The sequence below is a fragment of the Bactrocera dorsalis genome, unplaced genomic scaffold (genome assembly GCF_023373825.1).
Source record: "Bactrocera dorsalis isolate Fly_Bdor unplaced genomic scaffold, ASM2337382v1 BdCtg094, whole genome shotgun sequence".
In the NCBI taxonomy this organism is placed as follows: Eukaryota; Metazoa; Arthropoda; class Insecta; order Diptera; family Tephritidae; genus Bactrocera; species Bactrocera dorsalis.
Window position 1 is genome coordinate 35985 of NW_026038145.1, and position 11210 is coordinate 47194.

The window sequence follows — 11210 nt, forward strand, 5'->3', positions numbered from 1 at the left end:
CCCTTCATTGTTGTCTTCTCTTGTTTTTTCGATTAATTTGTTTTCTTTCACTTATAACTCTGCGTCGCATTTCTCCTTGTTCCGTACTCGCTTAAAACCCGTTTGGTATTCCGCAACCCGTTACTTTAAACGAATGAAGCCTTTTTTACTTGTATTAAACGTTTTTTGATGTACATACGCAAGAGTGATAAATACAAGATTTCGACTTAGAAATTGTGCTAAAACAACGACATCGCGGTTCCTCCTGAAAATGGTCGTTCCTTACCTTTTAGAATTAAATTTAGGAATCTAAATATAAATAGGCGGTGTCTGACCTATTTCGCAATTTAACTGCAATATGCACATACACATATACATATTAAATTAGTTGTGCTAATGCAACATACAGTGGGTCAATAAAAATACAAAACTTTTCGATTTTTAGTTTAGTTTAGTGTTTGTATTGTGAACATATTTTTGTCAGAGTTTAACATTTTGATAAAATAAAATACATATATTTAATTTAGGTTAAAGTTAGTTAGAATAGTAGGCTGTTTATACTTACATATAATCATATTTGTACCCAACTTTTTGGACTACTTAACTTAATTAACTTAATTTTCCCCTGAATTTACAAAACAGCACCACATTGTATCTATTTTTGTATATTTGTAGACATATACATACATCTTTATATTGATTAATTTATTATCAAATAAGACTATACAACCGAAGGGATAAAATAAGATACATTGAAGAAAATCAGGCAAATATATTTTAGTAGCGTTACAACGTACACAACATTATATTTAAAATTTAAGCTAAAAACATATCGTAGCAATTGCATAATTATATCAGTATGAGCTGTTACTTTTTGATTGATAAGTTTTAATAGTATGCATATACATACATACATACATTAGTGTGCTTATTTCAAAAACAAAAAAAAAAAAAAAAAAAATAGAAGAAAATTATTACGAATAAAATGTCTTGGAGAGTTCGTCATTTTTTGAAACAAGTGCGTGAAAATAAAGAGGGTGATGAGCGTAAAAAAGCGTTGACCCAAAACAAGGAATTTTTCAAGGAGACAGATAATTCAACTATTGATAATCAGCTTGTTACATTATCTGACTCACCGAAGAACGACGTAACTGAAAATCATAATCCACCAACTTGTTTTGAAACCAAAGAAACTAAGAAGGATTTTGAGACTTTGTCACCCCTCAGTACAAGTTTGGAAAGTCGTTTTAGTCCCTTAACTACTCTTAAAGGCAGATATATTAACTGGAATAGAAAACATAGTGATTTGGCAGCACAACCTTGGTGCTGCATTAGTGATATAATTCATTTTTGTGACAAACATGAATACCAAACACTGAGCCTTAACGACCCCAGTCAAAATAATAAAATTGTTTCCGAGGTCAAATTTCTTTTAATTGACGGCAAAGCTCCTTTTGATCTATGTAAACGGTTTCCTGGAAATATAAAAAATCCAGAAGATTTGTGGATTTGTATTAGTCGTTGTGCTAGTGTCGAATATCATCTGAAAAAAATATTGAGCCTGTTTCGTAGACCTCTCGCCCGGTTGGTGGTCGATAAGCAACGAGTGTTAAGACAAAATTTCCACTTGGCAGTGAGTGAATTACGTTTGGATATATCAGCTCACATTAGTACAGTTAATCTATATGACCGAAATATATTCGAACATGAATTTCAACTACGATGGGAAGACAAGGTCGATTAAAGTGTGTAAAAAATAATGTTTTGTTATAACTTCAAATAAATCTTTTTTGTATTTTATTATAATAAAAGTGTTGCATATATTTTTTTGCTTATTCTATATAAACATGTGCATTATTAGTTGGAAAAATAGAGGATGAGCAAAAAGGTTAATAAAGTATTGAAACAAATCCGAATGACGATAGGATGAATTACATTCTCACGACAGTCGGCCTTCCAGTGACTGTCATCTATGTAGCATTTAAAATTTTGTGAAATTTGATGATGGAAGTACTTTAACAAAACTTTAATTTCATTGTTGTGGTTTTTGGTACATGACGTATCGTTAGTGAAATACGAATCCCGCGTTTTAAAATACTTCCCACCTTATGGACTCTTTCGCAATTCTCATAGTTACAGATTTTATCACAAAGAACATCTTGCTTGACTTCATCTATGCCATGCAAATAATTATTATATAATTCATCCTTAAGTATTAATAAGCTACGAGGTTCTAAAAGCATTTTGAAATTAATTTCATGTGTTAAGCTTTCCCGTTGCAACGATTCATCATCGTTATTATATTTATGATTATCATTAGACCTAGTCACATTTCGTTCAATGAAATTAAGTACTGTATATGAACCACAAGTGATAGTCGTTATGATTGGATGAAATAGCGGTCCATCTGTGTGAGGCATAATCCCTTGACCCGGTAAATATTCATTTACTAGGACATGGTTAGCTTTTTGGGATTGAAAAAAATCTCCATAACAACGGAGAAATATAATTAGTACAATTGAAATAAAATACGTAATGTTTAATTATCTTACTTAAATTATTAATTTTTTCCATATAGACTTGTAACCATGTGGGAATTTCTTCAGCAATCATTCCATTTGGATGGGGTACTCCTCCATAATTAATGAGGCGTCTATTAAGAAGTTGAGTCCATTTTGGTTTTGGAGCTCGCGAAATCTGAGACAAAATGCGTTTCTCCTCTTCGGATGTTATAAAGTTTGGAATATATACTGCCGAAGAGGGGCACTAAACGGTTCTAAAAGATATTACATGTTAGCGTTCAATTAAATGTATATGTTTACCTCGCGCACTTCAAAATCCGAAATATCCATTAAACACTACAAATATCCTGAAATTATTCGAAATAAATATTTTCCATGTGTATAAGCCGGCAGACGAATACAGAGTTTACTAAATGTTTATATTTATCAGCTGATTAACGACTTCATTCACAATTGCAACACAATTTGTAAGCGATGTTACCGAATAATAAAAAGTACAAACATAACGCTGCCATTGACAGTTTTAATAGCACTAGAGTTGCTTAGAAAACATCTGTTGTCTTTCTGGATATCCTGTTATTACATACATACATACATATGTATATGTTGTAATGAAATGAAAGTCGTTTATTATTGTCTTTATCAATTGAAAATGGAAGTGACTTTTAAAATACCTGAAACTACCTCTATTTGATGATTCCATCCAAACAAAAAACAAGTCCTGATTCACGAAAAAATTTTTTTATTTACTTTTGCTTCATTAACGTCCTAATTGAGTAATAAAAGAATATGTTTAGCAAGCATCTATGTACATATGTATGTATGCTTGTATGGAAGTGGTCATTTGCCCCATAAGTAATAATATTTAACGACAGTTTGACCAAGCTTAGTAGAAATCTTAACTACAAAACACTTGTCCATCGTGCCACTAAGGAGCATGTTCTCTGGAAATTGAGCAACAAATTTCTAGAGGCGTTTCTGGTTGCTGTGAAACCAAGAGATCTAGAAAACAATCTGTGGAATGCGAATAGACTAAGCAATAAGCCGGAATCTAGATGCCCACCAATTTTAAACAGCGGAGGCCATTGGTCAGGACCAATGCAAAGAAAGCCGAGGTGTTTGCCATATATCTCCAAAATACATTTGCTCCTAACGAGTTTAGTGATGGATTTAGCAATGTGGCAGTCAGCAATTTTGCCGTAGAATTGCAGAGGAGAACAAAGCATTGGCAAACAAAAAGTCACTAGGTTATAACAGAATTAATGCGTTTGCACTTAAAGCGGTACCCGATAACGGAATCAGCATCATTGTGAAGCTTTTTAACGGAACGCTCAGTCATTGTCATTTCCCATAGCAATGCAAATGTGCTGACCATATTTTAATTCTTAAATCCGGAAAACCTGAAAATTTTATTAATTTTTATCAGCCAATCCACAGGTAATTATCTCGAAAGAATTCTAAATAATAGTAAATAATAAAAGATAAGTCTATCTTCATCTTCATCTTCATCAGTTGGTGCTTCTGGTGTAATTGCAATTTCCGGAGCTTCCAAAAGCGCCACCACTTCTTGCGGGAGCCTTTTTTTTATTTGTTTATTTTCTCTTTTGTTGATGTGCAAACTTGATATAAGAGGATCTGAGGAATCCATAGATCTATGAAAAACATCGGACAAATTATAAGCTCTGCTACTTTTTCTGGCATGTGCATTTCTATCCTTCCGACAACCGACAGGAACTATTGAAGCTCTTATTATCTCTGAACCATGGACTAATATTTTGTGGACGGTTGCTGACATATGTAGGAAACCAAAAGTACTTTTCCATATATAGTAAAGCAGTTTTACTACAAAAAATTTCGAGTTTTTCCGCATTGATCTGGTATTCGCATGAAATTGAAATTAATATAAAATATAAATTCTTCAAAATTTCAATGTCAAACTCCAAAATTGATGCTAAGGTCTCAGTATTTGTAAATGCTTTCCTCGCCGTATTTCCATCATTTGTGCTTCCACAGCCATTCTATTTTGGTTTATCAACATGTAGCCTCATTTCTTCCCACAATTGTTTTTGAATTTTCTGTTTTCTAGTTCTCATACTTAGTTTATCTATTGCATCCCTAACCTGCCACTTTTTTATGTCAATTCTATATGAGATTTTTAATAAAAATTCCAGGAATCTAATCCACGCATGCAAAGGACTTACACCATATTGAAGTGCTCCAGGTTTTTTCTTGAAAACGCTGGATTTCAAAGATCTATATTGAATCAACAATGGGAGAGAGAGAGGGGTTTTCTGTAGACTTTTCAGTGTGTACAATATTTAGTACATTATTTTGATAAATCTCGTAGGGTCCAGCCTTAGAAACATTTTAAACCTCAAAAATAACAATATTTCTCCACTATTTAATGGATGTTATTATACATATAAATCTTCCTCTTCAATCACTCTATGTATTAAAAAAACCGCATCAAAATCCTTTACGTAGTTTTAAAGAATTAAGCATATAAAGGGATATAGTGACAGAGTAAGCTACTTTGTTTTATACTATTTAGTGATATAAAATTGCTTTAAACTATGTACTCGAGTCTACCTGAGCAATGTCAAAATAAATACAATGAGCCCGTCCCTTTCTCTGCACCAATATACCCCATTAAATGATTTCTGCCTTTCCACCTGTATTTAAACCACTGAGGTTCCACAAAATGTGTGATATATTAATGAAATAAAATTGACATATTTTCTAAATTAGAATGGAATAAGAATATATCTTGGCCTAAGCCTCATGTCCATAAAACAAGGTGCATTCCAAAGTAAACAGGACTTAAAAAAAAACAGAACAAATGGTTTTTTCGGCAAAATCAGTTTATTTTATTCAACATAGTCTCCTTCTGCTTCAATTTAGCTTTTTGCACGGTTCAAAAGCATGTCGAACGAGTGTTTTAGCTCGTTGGCCGGTATGGCTGCCAGTATGGCGGTGAAAGCTTTTTGAAACACATATCTCAGTTACTCCCAGTAACAACATTTCTTGTCCCAGACAATACAGCGGTTATTTTTCGAATTTACATAAGATCCAAAGCAATAAGCAAGGCGTTTGTATTTTAATAAAAAAAAACATACCACATGAAATTATCGATTTAAATTCCACACTATCAACAATAGTTCTTAAAATCAACTTAAATTTTAGCTTTACTATCATTAATACCTATGTATATACCACCCCAGCAAGTTTTTAACGAAACTGATTTGAAAGATTTACTTTCCCAACTACCCCCTCCGGTTTTGTGGACTGGGGACTTCCACGCGTGGAATACACTTTGGGGTTCCCGAAAATCAAACACAAGGGGTTCAATAATAGAGAATTTCTCATTGGACAGCAACCTAATTCATCTTAACAATGGCGCCCCCACACATTTTTCTACCCACTCTTCCCTAACGAGCGTCGACCTTTCCCGATCCTCTCCCCAGCTCTCCCCCAGAATCAGTTGGGAAGCTTCCTCTATTCTCCGTGGTAGTGACCACTTCCCTATATCGATCTCACTTCAAACAAACTTCCACTTTGCAAAATACAAGCATCTCCCAAAATTTATTATTTCACGCGCAAACTGGAATATATTTCAAAGTGAAATTTTAAAAAGTTTACCCACCACTCCAATCGACAACATCAACCAAGCCGCATCTGCATTCACAAAACTGAATCGTTCTGCGCCACATAAGTCGATTCCTCAAACCAAACGCAAGTCTTCAAAAGTTTTTCCGATTTGGTGGAACAAAGAGATCTTTGGTCATATGCGTGACAAAAAAAATGAAAACTGAAATACTTCTAAGATATCAATGTCTGAATATAATCTGAATAATTATAAAAAAGCAAACGCCCTCTTTAAAAGAGCTGTAAAGACGGCTAAAAGGAAAAGTTTTGAAGTATTCACTGCCAAAAGTTCTCCTGGGTCAACTACCAAAACGGTTAAACTCTTAACCGCAATCCCTCACAACCGTATTAATTTCATTCATTCAAATCAAAGTATTCTGACGGATTCCGCAGATATTGCGGCAACTTTCGCCAATATTTGGTCTACATATTCGCAAGATAGTAATTTTTCTGCAAAATATATCGCAGATAAACAACATTGGATATCTGCCACCTATATACCAACGAATCTCTCTGCATTAGCAAGAAGCCTAGAGTGCGATATTACTTTCCGCGAACTAGAGTCTGCATTAGAAAATGCTAAAGGCAAAACACCAGGCATTGATACTCAATGTTTTCAAATTTACCTACAGCAGCCAAAGAAAGACTACTCTCCCTGTACAACACAATTTTCCACAAAGGTTCATACCCACAAAACTAGCGGATAGCCACCATTATCCCAATTATTAAACCAAATAAACCATCGCACCTAACTACTTCCTACAGACCTTTTTCCTTGCTATCCTGCTTAAGTAAAATTTTCGAAAAAATTATTGCTAGGCGACTTTCATGGTTTGCTACAAAAAATAATTTCATAAATCACAACCAAACGGCTTTCAAACACCAGCACAGTACAATGGATTCACTTATTCAACTCCAACACTATGTATCTGACACTCTCTCCACCAAAAACCATGCCACTATCCTGGTCACTGATTTCGAGAGAGCTTTTGATCGCAAAGGAATTCATGCAGTGCTAAGCCAATTAGCAGCTTGGAAGACAGGTCCAAAAGTTTTTAGAAAAGTATAAGCTTTTATGATCCTAAGGAAATTTCAGGTTCGCATCAACATCTTGTTTGCATCCTCTAAAAAATGGTATGCCGCAAGGCTCGCCACTATCGGTGATGCTTTTTATTATATTATAGCTTTTGATAAATTAACTGAGATATGCCTTAAAACTAAAGGCATTAAACTCACTATGTACGCGGACGATGCCATTATTTATTGTAATATAAAAGATCCCCAAACTGCTAACAATATTTTTAAGAAAATACTAACAGAGTTTTAGAAATGGGGCATGGATTCTAGTGCAACAATTTCGATTCCAAAATGTAAATTACTACATATTTGTAAAAGGACAAAATGTATACATATGTATATCCTCAGTTAGTTTTTGAAAATATTGTAATAGAATCCGTAAGCAATTTAAATATTTTAGGAGTATATTTTGGTAAAAGATTTAATTTCTTAACCTAAGAAATAACCTAACAAAAGGGCTACACATAATTAAATATTTAACTAGTAAACGATCTTTTATTCATCCCAATTCTCTAATAAATGCTACAAAAGCTTTAATACTCGCAAAAATCAACTACGGTTTACCTATTTTCGGATGGTGCGCAAACTCTAATTTGAAACTTTTGGAACCTCCTTATCATACAGCGAGTCGTCGGAGTATAAACGCTTTCCCTACGTCACCTATTAAGTGTATCTTGGCGAAATGTGGCCTACCAACAATAAAAGGGGCAACTAATTCCAAAACTGATATACTCTCCAAATGCCAGCTTACATAAAACCGTAATTTACGCGTCACGACATAAACGGAACTTCAGGCTAAAATCCACTTTACGCCATTGTATCAAATACAGAAAAGACTTAAACATATATCCGCCCCCAAAGTACAAGAGAGTCAACAAACAGCCGGAATGGTTGTTAAAAAAAGAAACTATTATTCTTGAACACCTTCAAAAAGAACAACACCAGTAATTTAGTATTTCAGAAACTCTTCTTAGAGTTAATGAATACCTATGAAGAAAACAATTGGACTGCAATTTACACAGACGGGTCCAAAGCGATAAACACAGCTTTTGCTCTCACCAAACCAAATGGAGAAGTTATTACAGGCGGGATTCTTCCTTGTTACTCGTCGATATTTACAGCCGAGGCTTTTGCTGTCTTCAAAGCATTAGAATATGCGATACATAGCAAAGGCAAATTTTTTATTTGCTCGGACAGCTTTTCTTGTCTATTTGCTGTTTGTAACATTCGCAACACTGCTTAACTTATCTCGACTATTCGTGGCCTGTGCGTTAAATACAGTCATATAGTTCCACTACTCTGGGAACCAGGACATGTTGGTATTATGGGAAATGAACATGCAGACCACGCAGCTCGGTTTTTTGAATCAACGCCAACCCTACAATATGAGCCACATGACAGAAACGACCTTTGTAATATGCTGGACCGCTACGTTCACGAAGTTTAACACACGGAATGGAAACGTTTCGACCATTGGTACTCTACCTTCAATGGATTTCGATCGTAGCTCCGTTCTGCTAAGTTGCAATTTTGTTGGCGGAGAACTTTTTGTGTTTTTATTTTGCTGCGAAAATTTTATTTGCGTGATTTTTTTTTGAATATTCTAAAAATGTAAGTAAAACTTGTATTTAAAAGTTGTAAAACACACGATATTTCCAGTTTTTGTCCTCTAATAATGTTTTTTGATATGCTTTCAGGTCAACAACACCAGAGTAATATGGAAAATTGGCAGATATGATGGAGAGTAAGCTAGATATAGCCAACGGTTTCCACCAGCGTCTTAAAGAAGATGTGCAGGCTTTTTGGAAAGAGGTAGCATCAAATTTACTTGCCGTCGTTTCTTTTGCAAACGTATCTAGGACATACTTGAATGCGTCCTTATTCAGACGAAAGTTTTTTTGAATCTAAATAAGTAAACAAATTGTAAGAAAATTGTTTACTTTCACGTGCAATTACTTACAGCCCGACATTCATCTGGAAGGGATCGCACATATCTCGTAATCTTCTCCTTTCAATTCTCACCCAAGCATTCTGAAATGCGCTGCTCTCCTCCTCAAACAGTAATACCGCCGCGGATAAAGATTCCTTACTAACGTTTAATAAAAATAATAACAATATAAAAATTTTACTTTTATTTATTTTCTTTGAACAGCAGTAATTTGTGTATTTTTGCTTTGTTATGTTCCAGTTTCACATATTTCAAGGCAAACAGCTGAAATCGAAAAAGTTATAGCTCTTCCTCTTCTTCTTTCAATCCAATTGAAACGCATGATACCTAATTTCGACTCCGGCGGAGCGTAGAGTGTTCCCGTAATCGAAATGCATGATAGAGGTGTATATTTAGCTAGTAACCTAAGATATTTGTTTGTTCAGAGTCGATGGCTTTAATAGCTCGTACTCTCTTTTTTTAAATTAGGTTTAGAATGGAATTATAATATATCTTGGCCTAAGCCTCATGTCCATAATACAAGGTGCATTCCAAAGTAAACAGGACTTAAAAAAAACAGAACAAATAGTTTTTCGGCAAAATCAATTTGTTTTATTCAAAATAGTCTCCTTCTGCTTCAATTTAGCTTTTTGCACGGTCCAAAAGCATGTTGAACGAGTGTTTTAGCTCGTTGACCGGTATGGCTGCCAGTATGGCGGTACAAGCCTTTTGAATGGCCTTTACGTCCGCATAACGCTTTCTTTTCATGGGCAAATGCATTTTTTCGAAAAGGAAGAAGTGGCACGGTGCCATATCAGGTGAATACGGGGAGTGGTTAATGGTTAAAATGTGAACAGGTCACACACCTTTCGTAAGCCCAAATGTGATAAATCGATGTTTTGGAGATGTTCAATTCCATTTCCATGAATTTCAATGATGATTTCGGCTGATTCTTGAAGAATTCACGCACAGTTTTGATGGAATTTCCGGTGATCACGGATTTTGATTGGCCCACATGTTGATCGTCATTTATGTCCTCATGACCACTTTAAAAACGCTGAAACCACTCGTGCACTCTGCTACGAGATAGGTAATCATCGCCATAACCTTGTTTCATCAATTGAAACGTTTCGGTAAAAGTTTTACCAGTTTAAAAAAAAAAAATAGTTTTGGCTCTTTGGTTGAAGCTCATTTTCGCACCGATAACACAAACATACTGACACTTAAAACTCAATAACTTCACTTCCAATCGATGAAATGTCATGAAATTCACACTGGAAAATCGATAAAGATAGCAGATTCTAACGCACCAGTCGACATATAGATGGCGCCACCAGGGGCACTAGATTCAAAAAGTCCTGTTTATTTTGGAACGTATGTATCTTGTAAAATTAATTCCGATCCTCTAGTTGACGTTTTCCACATTAACTCAATATAATAAATTTAGCCTCTTCGGTTGAGTTAATTTTACATATCACACGGATCTCATTTGAATATGTTTTAAAGAAGTATAAAATGTTCGGTTACAACTTAGCCCTTCCATACTTGTTATTGATATCCTTGTTGTGCGGTTCCGGAGCTAAAATTCTTGCTCTTTTGAAAAGATTAATAATTTTGTAAAACATACAATATTTAATAAATTACAAAATTCGTTCATTTTTGTGACTTTAGGAATACATTTTATATTCAATCTTTTACCATGCCCCCATATGTGGACAGTTTTTCTAACCGGATAAAATACTGCTTCTGTGGGTATCTGCTTATGAGAAATTTCACTGTATTTAGTTTTGACAGGAACTGAATTATCAATTTTTGAATAGCGCATAAACACTTTATTAAGAAATAATGCCCGAAGAAGTATTGATGTAAATAAGTTTAAAAAAAATGATAAAAAATGGTGTTTATTGTGTATTAATTAGTAAACATGATCCCAAAATAAATATTGATTGCAAAACGCGAAAAAATCATAAAAATCAATCGGTATTATAACTTTGAAATATTAGTGAATTAAATACATAGTATTAAACTTGAAGACAGGTCAGTCGTAATTACTTTTTGTT

The 11210-nt window shown here is 34.3% G+C and overlaps 2 protein-coding genes across 3 annotated transcripts; one reads left to right on the forward strand and one right to left on the reverse strand.

Annotated features, from left to right (window-relative positions):
• Positions 1-910: 910 nt before the first annotated feature.
• LOC105229358 (alpha-ketoglutarate-dependent dioxygenase alkB homolog 6) lies at positions 911-2962 on the reverse strand. Of its 2 annotated transcripts, none has more exons than XM_011209616.3 (3): positions 2802-2962; positions 2532-2745; positions 911-2464 (listed from the first exon to the last, which is right to left on the reverse strand). In XM_011209616.3, exons 1-3 carry the CDS (start codon positions 2829-2831, stop codon positions 1995-1997), a joined length of 714 nt encoding a protein of 237 aa, XP_011207918.1. In that variant the 5' UTR covers positions 2832-2962; the 3' UTR covers positions 911-1994. The 2 variants fall into 2 exon arrangements, with proteins under 2 accessions (XP_011207918.1, XP_011207919.1); XM_011209617.3 differs by having other exon boundaries at positions 1742-2443.
• Positions 965-1825, forward strand: LOC105229359 (hypothetical protein). Its single transcript, XM_011209618.4, has one exon. The coding sequence runs from the start codon at positions 965-967 to the stop codon at positions 1721-1723; it is 759 nt and encodes a 252-aa protein (XP_011207920.1). The 3' UTR covers positions 1724-1825.
• Positions 2963-11210: the final 8248 nt, after the last annotated feature.

Bases quoted from the DNA above. Each gene is read 5' to 3' on its own strand.
- LOC105229358 (XM_011209616.3), bottom strand. From the start codon at position 2,831: ATGGATATTTCGGATTTTGAAGTGCGCGAG. The intron at 2,746-2,801 runs GTAAACATATAC...AGAACCGTTTAG, and splicing joins CGGATTTTGAAGTGCGCGAG to TGCCCCTCTTCGGCAGTATA. The intron at 2,465-2,531 runs GTAAGATAATTA...GTTGTTATGGAG, and splicing joins GGAAAAAATTAATAATTTAA to ATTTTTTTCAATCCCAAAAA.
- LOC105229359 (XM_011209618.4), top strand. From the start codon at position 965: ATGTCTTGGAGAGTTCGTCATTTTTTGAAACAAGTGCGTGAAAATAAA.